The 20,196-nt window shown below is 44.1% G+C and overlaps 1 protein-coding gene across 8 annotated transcripts in view; it reads left to right on the top strand.

Moving 5' to 3' along the window:
• shank3a (SH3 and multiple ankyrin repeat domains 3a) overlaps positions 1-20,196 on the top strand; it is a 557,029-nt gene that overhangs the window by 424,803 nt on the left and 112,030 nt on the right. For 6 of the 8 annotated variants that reach the window (XM_078419606.1, XM_078419608.1, XM_078419604.1 and 3 more), the window contains exon 17: positions 17,131-17,284. In XM_078419606.1, the coding sequence (XP_078275732.1) occupies positions 17,131-17,284 (154 nt within the window). The remainder of the gene's footprint in view (positions 1-17,130; positions 17,285-20,196) is intronic. The other 2 variants (XM_078419609.1, XM_078419607.1) reach the window with 1 other exon arrangement.

Below are 20,196 nucleotides of genomic sequence, written 5' to 3'. Positions count from 1 at the left end.
GTCCTATCCTCAATCATCTTTGTCACTCCCGCCAAAAAATCAATTAAATTTGCGAGATCGGAACCCGCACAAAGCCATGCTGACTCTTCTTAAAAAGTCCATTCTTTTCCAAAGCATCTAAATCTACATTAACATCCAAGTCATTTATATATATCACAAAGAACAGCAGTCCCAGCACAGATCCATGCAGACCTCCAGCCTGAATATTGTCCTTCCACCACAACCCTCTGTCTTCTATTATTAAGTCATATCGGAATCCAAAAGACTAAATTCACTATTAACCCCTGCATCACCTTCTGGGTCAGCCTACCAAAGGGCACTTTATCAAATGCCGTACTAAAATACATGTATACACCATCCACCACCCTACCCTCATCGATCACCTTTGTCACATCCTTTTTGTCCTGGGCATCCTCCACTGCCACATGAGGCCACATGCAAACTGAAAGAATAGCACCTCTTATTCCAGTCGGGTAGCTTACAGCCCAACAGTCTGATCATTGAATTCTCCAATTTAAGATTAATAAACTGACTTCCTTCCTCTGCCCCTTTTTTCCCCCACTTTTAATTGTGCCCCATCTGGATGCACTTCTATTCCTCCTTTTCCCCTTCCCATTTCATCTACATTCCTTCCACTGGTTTCACACTTCATGCCTCTTCATATCTTCTAATGTCTCAGTTTTTGTCTTATCAACTGTTCTTTACCTAACCATCTGCCAATCAACCCTCCCCTGTATCTACCTATCACTTGCTAGACTGTCCTGCCCCCACCTCTCTTCCAGCTTTCTACCCCCTACTTCAATTAGTCTGAAGTGGGTCTCAACCCAAAATGTCACCTATCCATGTTCTCCAGAGATGTCGCCTGGCCTGATAAGCTACTCCAGCACTTTGTCTCTTACATGGAAAGTACATCTTAAATTTACATCTTAATTTACTTAATAACACAATACTAAGGCTTCCTTGATTGCACTTCCCAAAAGCACAAACTCCATGACCTCAAAGGCTACTTCCCCTGAATGCTACCATTTCTAAACTCTCATCCAAGTCAAGGACCATTCTGACTTAGAACTGTGTCTCTATTCCCCTGGTTTTGCTGAATTAAAATCCTGGAACTATAGCCAATGATATTTGTGACTATTCCTTGACTTTATGGATTGCAGCATTTCTAAAACAGCACAGTGACGCAGCTGGTAGACCTGCTGCCTCACAGCACCAGAGACCCTGGTTCAATCCTGACCCTAGGTGCTTTGAGTGGAGTTTGCATGTTCTCACTACTGTGACCAGGTGGGTTTCCTCTGGGTGCTTCAATTCCCTCATATATTCCAAAGACGTGTAGGTTAATTGTAGGTTAATTGACCTCTCTAGTGTGCAAGGAGTGAATGAGAAAGTGGGATAACTTAGAACTAGTATGAATCACTGATCAATGGTGGTGTGGATACGGTGTCCTGAAGGGCCTGTTTCCATGTTGTATCTCTAAATTAAAAAGGTGGCGCACTAATAATTTATCAAGGGATACCATTGATAATTTGTATATTGTTCTTGCACATAATGTTAACATTCTGTAAAATAATGCATTTTTAAAAAAGAAATCTATATTTGTTTGAATATCACTGGAAGTCGGTCTCATGGAAATATTGCAGACATTCAAAAAATGTTTGGGGAAAAAAAAAATTAATTAAGGCATGTGCAAAGTTCCAACTCAAAGCAAGAGAGCTGCATTGAGCTAGACTGATGGTTCCAGTTTGGATACGATAAATGCATTGGGCATGCTACAGGATTCCATTTTGGAGTATGAAATCTGCATCATCTGATATATGGTTTCAGCCAAGATTTTGCTAGCTTCTGTGGTGTTCTGTTTGTGCACCTGACCTGGCGCCTGCTGACTGCCCCTTCCACCAGCATTCCCACGTCCTTTCCGTCTTCTGTATCGTCCTTGTACTCTAGCAGTGATCCTCTTTCGGCCATGGCACCCGCAACTGGCATTATCCGAACCATCATGACTTTACAGCAGGTGTTACATCACCCGAAGACCAATAAACCTGCCATAAAAATTACAATAATTATGATTAGCCCATGTGCCAAGTATGCTCCCCAAGATCCTCCCAGAAAAAACAATCTAACCATCCACCTCCCTATGTCTGGTGCAACCTCTTAACCTCAGTGCGAATATGATCCGCAAGGTTAGTGATGCTTTCTGAGCTATCAGGGATATGTGCAGCACTCAGAGCCGATCATGGCAAAAGTCCCACCTTTGCTCGTCAGAACGTATCTATTATAGTCATTCAATTCTGTAAGGCCACTGTCCTCATAGCCACCATTTCGGCATTAATCTCATACAGCACTTCCGCTGTGTCATTTGCCACGTTCTAATATTGAGCCCTTTGCCTTAACCTCTTTAGCCAAATGAGGGAAATAGGATGGCAAAGAATCGTTCGGTCTCCGTTATGGCTCGCTTAAGGCAGTGTGTGATTCCAGACCTAGGAAGAGAGGCGGTGTGACGCACATATGGTACCACATACCCCAAGTGGCATGACCCAGTCTAGTTCACAGGCACCGATGGATATGCCCTGTGGCTGCAGATGAAATTGGTGCCATTGAGGGGGCCTATAGGTGCAACTGGGATGTTGTGGAACAACTTGTATGCAAAGGTACAAAAATGACCAATTATCAGTACTCTTCCCCAAGCTCTTACCAAAAAAAGCAAATGAGGGTCTGTAGGACCTCTCTGATTTGCTGTTATTTGTGCAAAATCTGGCCAGCATCTCACTGGTATTGAGCGGGACTGGTCTTAGGGGTATCCCTCCCTTTGAATGTATGGGAACGTGGGAACACACCCAACAGCTGGATACATTTATGTCTTTCGCATACATAGTGTATAAAGACATGTACAAAAAAGTATTTACATACAGTTCGCGGTGCTTTCGGTCTGCAAGACCCTTAGTGCTGACAACATAGTGCTAACACAAACAGTAATATTTTAATCGTCTCTGGTCGGATCCACTCTCTGGGTCTTTATTACCTGCGGTAAAGCACATTTTATTCTTCATACACCTTTAATTGGGTCCAGTGTTTCCACTGTCCCATACTTTCCATGTCTACACAAGCACATGTATCGCTGCTAACTAGGACTTGTTGGGAGTTTGACCATCTAGGTGCGAAGCCAGGTTTCTCAGGCAGTACCTTTACCTTAGTTCCTGCTGGGGGAACATCGGGTAATGCATTATCCTCCAACCATCTACCCATTTCTTCGTGTCTCTCCCGCACTTGCTGTCTCATTCCCTTTAACTGACTGCTAAGTTCCAGTACATACAGTGCCCTCCATAATGTTTCGGACAAAGACCCATCATTTATTTATTTGTCTCTCTACTCCACAATTTGAGATTTGTAATAGAAAAAAAATCACATGTGGTTAAAGTGCACATTGTCAGATTTCAATAAAGGCCATTTTTATACATTTTGGTTTCACCATGTAGAAATTACAGCTATGTTTATACATAGTCCCCCCATTTCAGGGCACCATAATGTTTGGGACACAGCAATGTCATGTAAATGAAAGTAGTCATGTTTAATATTTTGTTGCATATCCTTTGCATGCAATGGCTGCTTGAAGTCTGCAATTCATGGACATCACCAGTTGCTGGGTGTCTTCTCTGGTGATGCTCTGCCAGGCCTGTATTGCAGCCATCTTTAGCTTATGCTTGTTTTGGGGGCTAGTCCCCTTCAGTTTTCTCTTCAGCATTTAAAAGGCTTGCTCAATTGGGTTCAGGTCAGGTGATTGTCTTGGCAGTATGTTTGGGATCATTGTCTTGCTGTAGAATGAACCGCCGGCCAATGAGTTTTGAGGCATTTGTTTGAACTTGAGCAGATAGGATGCGTCTATACACGTCAGAATTCATTATGCTACTACCATCAGCAGTTGTATCATCAGTGAAGATAAGTGAGACAGAAACTTCAGCAGCCATACATCCCCAGGCCATAACACCCCCACCACCATGTTTCACAGATGAGGTGGTATGCTTTGGATCTTGGGCAGTTCCTTCTCTCCTCCATACTTTGCTCTTGCCATCACTCTGACATAAGTTAATCTTCGTCTCATCTGTCCACAATGCATTTTTCCAGAACTGTGGTTGCTCTTTTAAGTACATCTTGGCAAACTGTAACTTGGCCATCCTATTTTTGCTGCTGACCAGTGGTTTGCATCTTGCAGTGTAGCCTCTGTATTTCTGTTCATGAAGTCTTCTGCAGACAGTGGTCATTGACAAATCCACACCTGACTCCTGAAGAGTGTTTCCGATCTGTCGGACAGGTGTTTGGGGATTTTTCTTTATTATAGAGATAATTCTTCTATCATCACCTGTGGAGGTCTTCCTTGGCCTGCCAGTCCCTTTGCGATTAATAAGCTCACCAGTGCTCTCTTTTTTTTAAATGATAGACAATAGACAATAGGTACAAGAGTAGGGCATTTGGCCCTTCGAGCAAGCACTGCCATTCAATGTGATCCTGATGTTCCTAACAGTTGATTTTGATAAGCCTCAGGTTTGGCTGATGTCTCTAACAGTTTTATTCTTGTTTCAGTCTCATAATGGCTTCTTTACTTTCATTGGCACAACTTTGGTCCTCATGTTGATAAACAGCAATAAAAGTTTCCAAAGATGATGGAAGGACTGGAGGAAAGACTAGGTGCTGAGAGATCTCTTATACCTGCATTAAAGAGGCATTTAAACACACCTGAGCAATTACAAACGCCTGTGAAGCCATGTGTCACAAACATTACGGTGCCCTGAAATGGGGGGACTATGTATAAACACAGCCATAATTTCTACATGGTGAAACCAAAATGTATAAAAATACCCTTTAATAAAATATGACAATGTGCACTTTGACCACATGTGATTTTTTATATTACAAATCTCAAATTGTGGAGTACAGAAGCAAATAAATAAATGATGGGTCTTTGTCCCAAACATTATGGAGGGCACTGTGCTTGCGTATCCAGTCCCTTACTGGTCCTACTTCCTCTCCCCCCGCACCTATCCCAAGTGGTAATTGTATTGCTCGTCCCGTCATTAGTTCATAGGGTGATAGTTCGGTAGTCCGGTTGGGGGTTGCTCGTAATTTTATCAAGACCTTTGTTGCTGCTTCTCCACGAGGGCCTTGGCTAATGCAGTTTTAAGGGATCTATTCATCCTCTCTACCATCCCCGAACTCTGCTGATGGTATGGGATGTGGCATTTCTGTTTAATTCCCATCCATTCACAGGTTCGCTAGACCACTGTCCTGGTGAAGTGGGTGCCCTGGTCCGAGTCTATCTGAGTTGGTAACCCCCATCGTGGAATGACGCCTTCAGCTAATATTCGTGCTTTGGTGGCTGCCGTGCAATCCCGAGTTGTGAAAGCTTCCACCCATCGGGTGAACTGGTCTACTATTTCTAAACAATATTTCTTTCCTCGTGACGTGGGATGGGGTCCTGTGAAATCTCTCTGGGTATTTTCCCAGGGTCCCCTTGGCCTTGGCTGGTGTGCCATATGGATTTTCACTGGGCACCCAGGATTGTACTGTGCGCACGTGATACACCATTGGCTATGTCTCTTTGTACCCCTGGCCACCATCAATCCTTCTTGATTAGGTGGGCCATGGCCTGCCTTCCAGCATGGGCCATTCCACAGTGGAGTTCCATCAGGGTCTGCCTCATGCACCAGGTGGCTACCACCTTTCCATTGTTTCTCCATATCCCCTCATGATCAGGGCTGGTTCCCTTTCCTTCTCACTTGTATCCTGATGCAACTGTTTGACACTAATATCCTCCACTTGGGTACATGCAACGGGTAGTTCTTGTTCAAACGCAACTTGGGCTGCCTTGTCGGTGACCTCATTACCTTTTTGTTGATGAATTTCTATCTTTTGATGTGCTTTAATTTTTATTACGGCGACCTCTTTGGGTAATCTGGCGGCCTTTCATCAGATTCTTTATGCTTTGCTGATGCTTTATCCAGTCCCCCCCCCCTGAGGTGACGAACCCTTTCCTATCCCATGCCATCAGGTAATCATGTACGACCCAATAGTCAATAGTCAATAGTCGTTTATTTGTTACATACACATAAATGTGTAGTGAAATGAAACATTACCCGCAGTTGAACAATAAGACCAATAAGATTAATCAATAAAAATGCAATAACACATACAATCACAACTAACACCAAACAAAAAGAAACATCCATCACAGTGAGTCTCCTCCAGTCCCTCCTCACTGTGATGGAAGGCCAGAATGTCTTTTTCTCTTCCCTGCCGTCTTGTCCCGCGGTCAGGCTGTTGGAGTTGCCACGTCGGGGCGGTCGGGGCTCCCGATATTGAAGCCCCCGCTGGGCGGTGAAAAATCCCGCGGCCTATTCCAGGCCGCGCCGGATGGTGAAAGGTCCGTGGCGGGCCGACCCAAGCCCCGCGATTCGGGGGCGGGCGAACACGCTGCCTCTGCCGCTGCCGGAGCTCCCGATGTCGGCCCCCATCCAGGGGCCTGCGGGCTTCCGACGTCCACGCGGCCCGCGCCGGAGCCTCCGAAGACGAATCGCAGCCGTTCCCGCAGCATCCGCAGGCAGCCAGCGCCGCAGGTGGTGAGTCCGGGCCGCGGGCTCTGCGAACCAGAGCCCCAGGTGGTCCCAGGTGCATGGCCGGTGGTAGGCCGCAACGGGAACGGAGACACGACACAGAACAAAGTTCGCGTCTCCGTTCGGGAGAGAGAATGTTACAGTTCCCGTTCCCTCCCACCCCCCCCCCCCCCCCCAAAACATAACATACAACACTACATCATATTAAAACTACAATTCAGACAAAAACAACAAAAAACACAAAAGACAGACGGACTGCAGGCAAGCCGCAGCTGCGACGGCATCGCTGGCTCCTCCCCCACAGGCGTACCTACGATCTGTGTAGACGATTACCGCCTTTTCCACTGCTAGTTGCAAAGCATTAGTGAGGGCCACCAACTCTGCCACTTCAGCTGAGAGGGCCCCAGCCAATCTCCCTGATTGGACCATCCCACCTGTGCCATCTACTAAGCCCCATCCGGTCCAAGGAGATTCGTCTATATATTTCCGCGACTCATCTACAAATAGGGACTTCTTCTTATCGAGTCCACATCACAAGATTAGACATTGTTCTGCCAGAGCTGAACACACTTCTCGACATCTTAATTGTAGGCAGCGAGATCGGCAGCAGTGCATTGGTTTTCCAGTTGAGGGCATTTCAGCAAGTGTTCGATTGTTTGTGGTTCAATACCACATTCGCAGGTGACATCGTTGGAGTTATATCCCCACTTGTTTAGAGACACCTTGGCTCTGCCAACACCAGTTCTCAATCGATTGAGGCATTTCCATCTGGCCCAACTTGCGTCTGCACCAGGAGGGAGTGGCCCACTTGCCGTTAGTCCCATTAGTTGAGGGATGTAAAGTGGATATTGTATCATCCCATATGGAGACTCGTGCTTCACTTGTAATGCCACAGTTAAGAAAACTTTTCCTCAACTTTAGGCGGCTCGGAAATGGTGTCTGGCCAAACATTGGATGTCGTTCATCTGTTATCTGCCACTGGTGCTCCTTCATGCTGGCTCCTGCTCTTCTGATGTCTGGTGGGATTATGCCTGCCAGGAGGCAGTGGCTGTCAGTACTTGTTGGCTTGAAACAACCTGTGACAAGTCTGCAGGAAGCATTGATGGCTGGGTCCAGCTTCTTGGGTGGATCTTTCCTCTACTGGGCATGCATACTTAGCAGTAGAAGAGCAAAGGGCTAAGGCAGTGGAACGTAGCGTCAGTGGGCTAGCACCCCATCTTGTGTCGGTGAGCTTACTAACAACATTGTTGCGTGCGCTCACGTTCGTCTTTGTCTTCTCAATATGGGTCTTGAAGGTAAGACATCGGTCAAGGGTTACACCAAGGTAAACCGGATGCTCACAGTGCTCCAATGTTGTTCCAGACCAGTTCACTTGAAGTTATCTCTTGGCTTCTCGGTTTCTCAAGTGGAAGACATACATCTGGGTCTTAGATGGGTTTGCCCGTAGGTGGTTCTCCTCATAATATGGTGTTAGTTGATTGAGAGAATCTTGGGCGGCAACAGCCAGGTCATCAGCACATGCAAAGCGCCGAGTTCCATCACTTCTTGGTTTGTCATTAGTGTGGATGGTGAAGAGTAAGGGAGCAAGCATGCTCCCTTGAGGGCGACCATTCTTCAGCCTACGCCATCTGCTTCGTTTGCCACACAACTCCACAAAGAACATTCTGTTCTCCAGCATACTTTCAATCAGCTCTGTGAGCTGAATGTCCTTCGTCAAATCCAAAATCTTTCTAAGCAGGCATCTGTGGTTGACTGTGTCATATGCTGCAGATAGGTCAACTAACACTATGCCTGACACCATCCCTTTCTCGAATCCATCCTCAATGTGTTGTGTGAGGTTGAGAACTTGGTTTGCGGTTGACTTTCCAGGGAGGAATCCTGCTTGCTCAGGGATGAGGCATTCATCCACTGTTGGAGCTATTGTGTTTAGGATCAGGCATTCAAACAGCTTGTAGGTGTGACTAAGAAGTGAGATCGGCCTGTAGCTCTTTGGTGTTGATGGATCTTTCCCTGGTTTTAACAGTGTTATCACATGTACTTTCTTCCAGACCTTGGGCAGCTTGTTGGTTGCTGGGCAGTGATTGTATAGTTGTAATAACCACTTCCTCGCGTCAGGTCTGAAGTATTTGATCTGCTCAGTTGCGATGTTATCCATGCCAATTGCCTTTCCTGGTTTAAGACTTGAAATGGCAGTTTCCAGCTCTTCCATGGTAAATGCCCGGGTCTTCGCTGTACTTGCTATGGTCTAGCTTGGTCTTCTTTTGCCGCTTCCACTTTTACTATTCAAGAGCAATTGATGAGCAACTTGATTTGCAGTGACCTTGGGATGTTGAGGACCAACTTTAGGGTCACCACAAAGCTTGCGGATTAGAGACCATGCCTTCTTGCTGTTCTTTGACATGTCTGTAGACTCAACCAGTGCGTTCCAGGTCTTTTGGCGCTCTTTGGAGATACTTTCCATTATCCCTCTGGTGTAATGTTCTCTGAGAAGGGATCAGTTTCAAACATGGTGACATAGTCATCGTAGAGGGCAGCTGTCCCCTGAGAGAGACCGGGTACCTACTCCACCCTGCAGCCTCGGGGAATGTGCCTTCGTGCTGTTTTTGTAACAAGTTCGCTGAACTTTTCGTAGTTTCCTGGTGTTGTTTTGATCTTTTTGATCTTCTGTTCCAGTTCAAGTCTGAACCCATTCCAGTCAGCTTTCTTGAAGTTAAAGCGCCTTTTAAAAGGCACGATAGTAGGTATTACTGCCGCATTGACTTGGATACCAATAGGACAATGTTGGGTCTGTGGTACTGGATCCATCACAATCTTCTTACACAGAACTGCAATATCATTGGTAACAGCAGCCAAGTCTGGATTGTATCCATGTCTCCAACGAGCACATGGAATGAAGGAGGTAGTTTGGCATCACGAATGCGACTAAGTTGGTTGGCGTCCATCCATTCTTCTACCCATATAGGGTGATATCAGGATCTTCTTTAACCGGGGATGTCCTCTACTTCGTTCTCTACCTCGTCCTCTACTTCAGGACAGACACGGGGTTTTCCTGTTCCCAGGATTCCTTTGGCTGAGTTTTCCCCTGTGTCTTGCACGATTACTACAGTTCTATCTTTGGGGATGAGCACTGTCTCCCAGCGTGCCCGCCGCAGATGTGAGACAGATCGCAGCTTGCTGTTATTCAGCATCTCCACAATCGTGTGCCATGTGTGCAAAGTTATGTCGTTGGTCATGACCGTAGATTCACTAGCCCTGACGGCCCATGCTGCACAGTCCAAGGCTGTCACACACCGGGATAACTTGGTGGCGATGGGTGATTGCCTAGTGGAATAATAGGCGACTGGCCTCTGCCTGTCTCTGTCAGTTTGAGTAACTACCGCGGCGTAAAACCCTCCTTCGTTTTCACAATGTATGTGGAATGGTTTCCTTCGGTCATGGAGTCCTGGACCAGGCACTGAGATTAATGCCTGTTTCAATTTGCAATAGGCTTCCTCTTGTTCAGGTCCCCAATTAATTGGCTGATTCCACGGGTTTCCCCCTTTCACTAATCTCTGGATGGGCTCTGCTATAGCTGCAAGGTTGGGTATAAAACTCCTACTAAAGTTGAATAGTCCCAGGACCTCTCTTACCCCTCAGAGGGACACCAGACGAGGGATCTCTTGGATCGCCTTTCGTCGGTCAAGGGGCATCGTCTGGGTCCCTTGCGATATTTGCTGTCCCAAATAGATGACTGTCTTCTGCCCAATCTGTGCCTTCTTGGGGCTAACCTTTTTCCCTACCTCCTTTAGGACCTGCAATTTGTCTACCAGAGGATGTCCTGCCTCATCTTCTGAGGCAATCAGAAGGCCGTCTACATGTTGCTGTATGTTCAAGAAGAAAATGTATTTTATTACTGTGTGACATGGAGAATGAGCGAAATAAAAGTGTGTTTAGGTATTAATAGAAGTAATATTCAAAAATCATAGTTATTCATCGTGGAAACAGGCCCTTTGATCCAACTTGTCTATGTCCATCAAGATATCTATCTGAGCTAGTCCCATTTGCATGCATTTGGCCCATCTTACTCTGAACTTTTATATCCATGTACTTGTCAAAACATAATTTAAACAATGTAATTCTACTCCCTCTGCAGCTTCCTCTTGCAGCTCATTCCATATATCCTCATTAGTCTGTGTAGGAAAACGTTGCCCCTCATGTCCTTTTAAAATCTTTCCCCTCTCAACTTAAGTCCATTCCCTTTACTTTTAGACTTCCTAATCCTGCGAAAAAAGACTATGATCATCCACCTTATCTATGGCACTCATGATTTTGTATACCTCTATAAGGTCACCCCTCAACCTCTTACGCTCTAGGGAAGCCTTGCAGTCCGTGTAACATGCTCATGAATATTTTCTGCACACTTTCCACCTTAATGACATCTTTTCTATAGCAAGGTAATGATCATTTCTCACAATGCTCCAAGTGTGGTCTCACCAATGACGTACAGTGTACATATGATATTTAACTCCTATACTCAGTGAAAAAAAGTGCTGGAATAATAGCGGGTCAGGCATCGGCTGTGGAGAATATGGATGGGTGGGTGGGGAAGGAAACTGGAAGAGAGAGATGGGGGCAGGACAAAGCTTAGCAAGTGGTTGGTGGGTACAGGTGAGGATGAGAATTGATAGGCAGATGTTTGGACAAAGGCCAAAGACAAAAAGCGTGAGATAAGGATTGAAGAGTTGCGAATTGTGAAGCAAAAGGAAGGAATGTAGGTGGAAGGGAGGGAGAGGGGAGAAATAGGTATGAGTTCAGGTTGGGAACAAAGAGAGGGGGGGTTTGCTTAGTTATTTAAATATGGAGAATTCAACGTTCATACAATTGGGTTGTACGTTACCCAAGTGGAATATGAAGTGCTGTTACTTCAGTTTGCGTGTGTCCTCACTCTGGCAATGGGGGAACCCCAGGCAGAAAGACTATAAAGTCCTGTCCCTCTCTGAACCAGGTTTCTGTAATACCTACAATGTCCCAATCGCACGTATCTCTCCACGCCCCAAGTTCATCTGCCTTACCCGTCAGGCCTCTCACAATAAAATACAGTAAACCCTTGCTATAATGGACCACATGGAGCTGGACGGTGTCCGTTATCACCCATTGTCCGCTACAACTTAATAAGGGGTTAATATGTTCAGTACTAGTGGAAACATAGCCAATAAACATACACTACACAATAAACAGTAAAGGACACAAAATACACAATACCTTGGACAACACAGTGGCACCATGGTAGAGTTGCTACCTCACTGCGCCAGACAGCCGGTTTTGATTCTGACCTCATGTGTGGCAGCGTGCATTTCCTCCGGGTGCCTGGGATTCCTCCCACCTTGTGGAGACATGCAGGTTTGTGGTTTGGTTAGCTTCTGTGCATTGTGTAGGTTCTGTGGATCACTGGTGGAGCCAAGGGCCTGGGTTTAATTTTGGCCTCGAGTGCTCCCTGCGGCCGCATGGGTTTCCTCCGGGAGCTCCCGTGCACTGGTTCTATCATAGTTGTCTCTAGTGTCTGGGGTGGAGCTGGTGTACTGGGGCGCCTGGGAGGAGGGGCGCCCACACGATCAGAGGGGGCACTTGGGATCGGGCCCCAGTCTCTTGCGCTGTGGGGCCGCGGCTCTGCCGGCCATTCACAGGGGCCGCGCAGTTCGCAGAGCTTAATTGGAGTCCAGGTCTGCACGTCTTTACGGTGTGTGGGGGAAACATAGAAAAATAGGTGCAGGAGTAGGCCATTCGGCCCTTCGAGCCTGCACCGCCATTCAATATGATCATGGCTGATCATCCAACTCAGGACCCCCTGATCCCTTTAGCCACAAGGGCCACATCTAACTCCCTCTTAAATATAGCCAATGAACTGGCCTCAACTACCCTCTGTGGCAGAGAATTCCACAGACTCACCACTCCCTGTGTGAAAAGAAACTTTCTCATCTTGGTCCTAAAAGACTTCCCCCTTATCCTTAAACTGTGACCCCTTGTTCTGGACTTCCCCAACATCGGGAACAATCTTCCTGCATCTAGCCTGTCCAACCCCTTAAGAATTTTGTACGTTTCTATAAGATCCCCCCTCAATCTTCTAAATTCCAGCGAGTACAAGCCGAGTCTATCCAGTCTTTCTTCATATGAAAATCCTGCCATCCCAGGAATCAATCTGGTGAACCTTCTCTGTACTCCCTCTATGGCAAGGGGGCACCCAGGGGAAACCTACGCTGTCACAATGTCTTTGTCTTTGCAATGAGGAAGGAAAGGTAGAACCACTACAGTAGTTATGTGTGAGGGAGGATAGAACCACTGCGGTAGTACTATCCTAAACACTAGGGGCACTTTGCGGTGTGTTGGATAGTAGATGTACTGTAGTGGTTCTATCTTTCCACCCACATAACTACTGGAATGGTTCTATCTTAACTCCCACATGGCAAAGACACTGTGGAAGGAAAGATAGAACCAGTACGGTATTTCTGTCCTACATACTGTGAATTGTGCCTGATGTGTAGGTTAGAACTAATGTACAGGTGATCGCTGGTCAGCTCAAACTCAGTGTTTCCATGCTGGATCACTAAACTAAACCAAGCTAAAATGGTTCAAAAACACTATTCGAGTGTAGAATTCTACAAAGTATTCAAAACACATTTATTTGTACAATAGTAGGGAGTGTAGAAGAAGCAGAGCTACAATACATAGTACCTGTACCTGTAAAACTAAATTAAAGCTAGCATCGCTCCAACCACCTAGTGGTCATTCCAATAAACAACTAACTCTGTCTACAACAAATTTGGTCCGCTTTAACCAAAATCCATCATAAAGAGGTCTGTTAAAATGAGGTTTACGAAAAAGTGCAATTCAACACAACAGTCGTCCCTTGCTCCCTGCCTTTCGCCAGCCTATTCTGTCCACTAAACTTTCTTTCATCACCATCCATACTGCCTTCCAGTCTTTCACCTGCTTTGGTCCTACACAGGATCCCACCCTCCTGCCAATCTGTTCCTCCAATTTGCTTTGGGCCTCACTCTGACAGTGGAGGAGACCCAGGACTGAAAGGTCAGTGTGGGAATGGGAGGGAAAGTTAAAGTGTTTAGCAGCCAGGAGATTGCGTAGGCCTAGCCAGACTGAACAGAGGTGTTTATCTAAATGATCACCGAGCCTGCACTTGGTCTCGCCAAAATATAGGCGTCCACACCTGGAACAGCGGATACAGCAGATGTGGTTGGAGGAGGTGCAAGTGAACCTCTGCCTCACTTGAAAGGACTGTCTGGGTTGTTGGACGAAGTTGAGGGAGGAGGTATAGGGACAGGTGTTGCATCTCCTGCGGTTGCTGGGGAAAGTACTGGGGCGAGAGGGTGGTTTAGGTGGGAAGTAATGAGTTAACCAAGGAGTGGCGAAGGGAACAGTCTCTGAAAAGTGGAAAGGGGTGGAGATGGGAACATGTGGCTAGTATGGGGATCCCATTGGAGGTGACGAGGATTAGGTGCTGTATGCGACGGCTGATGGGGTGAAAGGTGAGGACTAGGGGGATTCTGTCCCTGTTGCAAATGGGGATGGGGGGAGAGGGGGAGCAAGAGCGGAGCTGCAGGATACCAAGGAGACACATGTGAGGGCCTCATCTGACATCTCCCTTCCCTTTCTTGATCTCTCCATCTCTGTCAGGAGATAGACAAGATCTTTCCCATTTTCTCTTGTTCTACCAATTTTTGTGCAAATTTACGGATTAGACCACCTGTGTTTTCATCCAAATTATTTACACATATTGCAAGCCACAAAGCTCCAAGTCCTGATCCTTATAGAATAACATTCACTACATAGTACAGTGATAATAACAAAACTATACCAATACCAATACTAACACCTGCAGTTACGGAACTCCAGTCAGAATAAAGCCCATCCACCTCTTCCCTCGGTCTTCTAAGACCAAGCTAATTTTGAATCCAACCTGCCAAGTCACTGTAGAATCTATGTAACTTAATCTTCTGAATCAGCCTACCATGAATAGATTTTAGATTTAGATTTAGAGATACAGCGCGGAAACAGGCCCTTCGGCCCACCGAGTCCGCGCCGCCCAGCGATCCCCGCACATTAACACTATCCTACACACACTAAGGACAATTTTTACATTTTACCCAGTCAATTAACCTATATACCTGTATGTCTTTGGAGTGTGGGAGGAAACCGAAGATCTCGGAGAAAACCCACGCAGGTCACTGGGGGGAACGTGCAAACTCCGTACAGACGGCGCCCGTAGTCAGGATCGAACCTGAGTCTCCGGCGCTGCATTCGCTGTAAGGCAGCAACTCTACCGCTGCGCCACCGTGCAGGGGCTTGTCAGCTGCTTTACTAAAATCTACATAGACACCATCCACTGTCCTCATCAATCGTCTTGGTCTCTCCAAACTCTCAATATATTTATGAGACAGGGCATAAAACCACACAAAACCATATTGACTCTGCCTAATATGTCTGTGCTTTTCCAAACATGAATAAATCCTGTTCTGAAGAATCGTGCCCAAAAAATTCCCTACCATTGAAGTAATGCTCACTGGTCTATACTTTGCTCGATTATTCAAGGATTACTCGAGGAGGTGGCCCCAGAAACTGTGGATGTATTGATTATCATTTTCCAAAGTTCTATAGACTCTGGATCAGTTCCTGTGGTCTGGAGGGTAGCTAATGTAACCCCACTTTTTAAGAAAGGAGGGAGCGAGAAAACGGGGAATTATAGACCAGTTAGCCTTACATCGGTAGTGAGGAAGATGCTCGAGTCGATTATTAAAGATGTAATAGCAACGCATTTGGAAAGCAGTGACAGGTTCGGTCAAAGTCAGCATGTATTTATGAAGGGGAAATCATGCTTGACTAATCTTCTGCAATTTTTTGAGGATGTAACAAGTAGAATGGATAAGGGAGAGCCAGTGGATGTGGTGTATCTGGACTTTCAAAAAGCCTTTGTCAAGGTCCCACACAAGTGCAACATTAGAGCACATGGTATTGGGGATAGGGTATTGACATGGATAGAGAACTGGTTGGCAGACAGGAAGCAAAGAGTAAGAATTAACAGGTCCTTTCCAGAATGGCAGGCAGTGATTAGTAGGGTGCCGCAAGACTCATTGCTGGAACCCCAGCTATTTACAATATATATTAAGATTTAGACGAGGGATTTAAATGTAACATCTCCAAGTTAGCGAATGACACAAAGCTGGGTGGCAGTGTGAGCTGCGAGGAGGATGCTATGAGGCTGCAGGGTGACTTGGATAGGTTGGCTGAGTGGGTAGATGCATGGCAGATGCAGTATAATGTGGATAAATGTGAGGTTATCCTTGTATGTCAGTCACTGAAAGTAAGCATGCTGGTACAGCAGGCAGTGAAGAAAGCTAATGGCATGTTCTGTTGTTCTTCATTTTGAGAGGATTTAGGTTTAGGAGCAAGGAGGTCCTACTGCTGTTGTAAGGGGCACCTGGAGTATTGTGTGCAGTTTTTGTCTCTTAATTTGAGGAAGGACATTATTGCTATTGAGGGACTGCAGCGTAGGTTCACCAGGTTAATTCCCGGGATGGCGGGACTGACATATGATGAAAGAATAGGTCGACTGGGCTTGTATTCACTGGAATTTAGAAGGATGAGAGGGGATCTTTCCATCTCATAGAAACATATAAATTCTTAAAAGATTGGACATGCTAGATGCAGGAAAAATTGTCCCGATGTTGGAGGAGCCCAGACTGGGGGGTCATAGTTTAAGAATAAGGGGTAGGCCATTTAGGACTGAGATGAGGAAAAACTTTTTCAGACAGAGAGTTGTAAATCTGTGGAATTCTCTGCCTCAGAAGGCAGTGGAGGCCAATTCTCTGGATGCTTTCGAGAGAGAGCTAGATAGAGCTCTTAAAGATAGCGGTCAGGGGGTATGGGGAGAAGGCAGGAACAGGATACTGATTGTGAATGATCAGCCATGATCACATTGAATGGCAGTGCTGGCTCGAAGGGCCGAATGGCCTACTCCTGCACCTATTGTCTATTTTCTATATCTTGTGATATTCAATAAGATTTCAGTTAGATTCTGATATCTTCTGTATTTTCAAGTGATTGATATGTGGGGAAGCCAGATATCTTTGTTTTTTGATGATAATAAGCAATGTTGTATACAGTATAGAGAAAGCATTAAATTATAAAAACGTTTAGTAGATTAAGTAAATAGAGTAAAAGCAAATATATTCACTGTGACCAAGGGAAAGGTCAAATACTTTGGACTCATGACGAAAAGCCCAAGGCAGTGGAGCCGAAAAAAGATTTACATTTCCCTTCTTTGAAATATTTTGATCAGATGCAGAACTTAATATTTTGGAACTATACATTTTACACATATAAATTGGCTTAGTCTCTTTTCTGGTAGCAACAAAAATGGGGTGGTATTCCTGAGTGTGTTGTGACATTTTTCTTAAACTTTTATCTGTTTCCCCTCTAATATACATTACCCAGCCTTCAAAGAATTTCTGAACTGAACAGTATTTGTATTTTGCAGGTCAACAACATCAATGTGGTGAAGGTTGGACACAAACAAGTGGTCTCCATGATCCGACAGGGAGGAAATAACCTGCTGATGAAGGTGGTGACAGTCAGTCGAAAGCCAGAACTGGAAGATGGAATGAGGAAAAAAGGTCAGGCGATAGTTAATGGTAATTACAGAACTTTGTTGGAATTAACCTTATTATCAATTGAATGTTTTTTTTGTCCTGTTTACGGAGAATGTGTCAGAATTATTGATATTTGTATGCAGCATGGGAATTGAAGAGGGTATTGAATTATGCTATCTTGAGATACCAGGGACTCAAGCCAAGTGGCTGGCGCTCAATTACCAAATGAGAAGGAATGATCCATTATGAGTTTTAGATTGCCATTATTCAGTTGCAGACATTGTCTGTCTTTCCCACAGTTGCTTGGAGACAGACTCTATGAGTTTCTAACCTCAATAATTTAAGGATTTCCCCTCATTTTACTTAGCTAGGGTGCAGAGCCTTCACCTTTATGGATAAACACTTTTTAAATGTTCCCTCTCCCAAGTAAATTAGAAAAATAATCAATCCCTTTCCACACCAAGTTAAAGAGCGAACTGAAACATTTGTTTTTCTCAAATTATTTAAAGGACTTCCCAGAAATGCCACCAATTCTAAGTTGGGATACAAATCAATTTCCACTCTCCTATATAGACTAGGAATTAAGCAATACTCTGAATTGAAGCTATCTCCTCTCTGACATGATGGAGAGCATTGATGCTCCCACCATACAATCACCCTCGATTTTTCAATCAACTTTTAATGTTTTGAAGCATCATCTTTTCATTTGCTTAACAAATAAAATAATCTTTCCCACCTATCCAGTATGCAGTGAATTGACTGATGCCAGATAGGATGTGGCACTTCCCCCTCACTCTCATTTGCTGGAGGAGAAAACGTAGACTTATAAACAAATGTCCTAACAGGAAGTGTAAATATGTAGACATCAATGAAGATAAAATTAGACTCACCTATGAAAGGAGCCAACACTTTCAAGCAAGATGGGAAAGGGATGGAAATTGAGGGGATAGGCAGAGAGAAAAAGATGCCAGGCAAAATGTAGTTTATTTATCTATGGGATGTCTTGATATATGTATGGGTGCAACCTGCCGTGGATGCACACTCAAGTGTATTATCATTGCATGTCTTATTAATTTATTTAGCAAAGTGTTTAAGTTTAATTAATGTATGCTGGTAAAATAAGGTAATATACAAGTGAAATGACTAACAGTGGTTCTGTTGATGTAATAGTCCATTTATAATGAATTTTAGATTGGAGTTGAAGGCTACTTTATTCTGTTGGGACCTGGTTGAAATCTCATAGTCCTTTGACATTAAGATTCCTTGTTGGACAACCAGTTGAGCATCATGTCAAGATACAATTATTTTAGGGGATTTGGATGATGTCAATTCTGCTTAGCAGCTTCATGACCAGTTTGCAGTAAACATTAGTTAAAAAGTTATTGCTTCTTTCAAGTTGTCAGATGGTAGATACAAAAAATTGCGTATTTTGTGGATCTTACAGAAGAACCGTGCATACAGACTGAGGTAGCTCTGTTCTACTGAGTAGGATAGATTATAGAAATCAAAACATTGACCTTTAAAAATCTGTTGACTGCTGAAAAAAGGGAATGCTTTAGTTAATCAAGGGCTTTGGCAGTTTGAAGTATCGAGAAAGATTTAGAGTAGGAAATTAAATACATGTAAAGTTTTATCCAGTGTTTAAATGATGTAAGTTGGCTGCAGAGTAAAGGTTCTTTCACTGGGCCCCATCCATCATAAATGTTTCTTTATTTGCCATTAATTTTATATAAAATCAATATTTCATTATTCTCATGCCAGTTCAGTGTTAATTTGTGCTGACTATTTCTGTGAACTTACATGTAATGACTGCAGAGCTCTAAACTTAGTTCATGTTGGCACCTTATTGCATAATACAGTTGCTGAGGTTGGAGTGGAAGTCTGCATGAATATTTCCACAGCATGCAAGACAAACACTGACAATCTGCAAAGAATTCAAGATACTATACTTGGAAGATTGAGAGTAAATTCATTTAGATAAAAGTAAGGCTGGAGAATTACAGCCTGTCTACTTGGTTATTTTTATCAAGATCACTAAAAGTGAATGTTTATTTTTTTTAAACAAAGCAATGGAGATTGAATGTTAGAACGGAAGAGCAGAGAAGTTATGATAAACTTGCATTAAATCGGTTAGATCACACTTGGGAAATTCTGAATTATTCAGTCTCAACGTCATCATAAGGACGTTGAAGCACTTGGAATGATTCAAAACATTTATCAGAATGAAACCAATATCATGATGTTATACCTATGTGTTAGGAACATTTGAATCGTGTGCAGATTTTATTTTTCTCTTGAAAGAAGGGGTGAATGTATAATTCTTTTAACATTCTGAATATATTTTAGAGTAAATACAAAAATAAAATATTTCCACAAGATTTTCAAAATTCCAAATTTAAAGTTCAGAAATATCATGTAATATCAATATTAGACAAATCCAGTCAGGAATTCAGAAGAAGACTGGTAACAGTGTGAACTGTTTCATTGAGTCAAAACAAAACGAGTCAAACAATACAAATGATGCAATAATAAACATTCAAGGGAAAAGGGATTTGGAGAATATCTTGATGAAGGGTAGTTGAAAAAGGATGAGAGGAGACTTGGAAGGTAAAAGTATAGCTGGCGACCAGTTGGAAACTCCATGGCCTACTTTTCCACCACATAGTCTATGTAAATCATCTCATGTTCAGTTTTGGTTGGCAATCATGAAAAGAACCATTGAAAGTTATTGTTTTTCGAAGGAAAATGATCATATAGGTTCTTTAATGAGCAACTGAGTTTCAGAAGTTTAATTGGATAAAATTAACTGTAGCGTATCGATACATGAAATGCTCAAGGAAATTGGTGGGTTTATTTCAATTCATTCTTCAAATGTGGGCATCACATTAAAATCCAGAATACTTCCATTGCGAATTGTCTCATTGGTAAACCGCACCTCGAACTGCGATATGTTT

Source organism: Rhinoraja longicauda, chromosome 23, assembly GCF_053455715.1.
Source record: "Rhinoraja longicauda isolate Sanriku21f chromosome 23, sRhiLon1.1, whole genome shotgun sequence".
Classification (NCBI taxonomy): domain Eukaryota; kingdom Metazoa; phylum Chordata; class Chondrichthyes; order Rajiformes; family Arhynchobatidae; genus Rhinoraja; species Rhinoraja longicauda.
The sequence above is the reverse complement of the archived record's forward strand: the minus strand, read 5'-3'. Positions and strand labels throughout refer to the sequence as shown.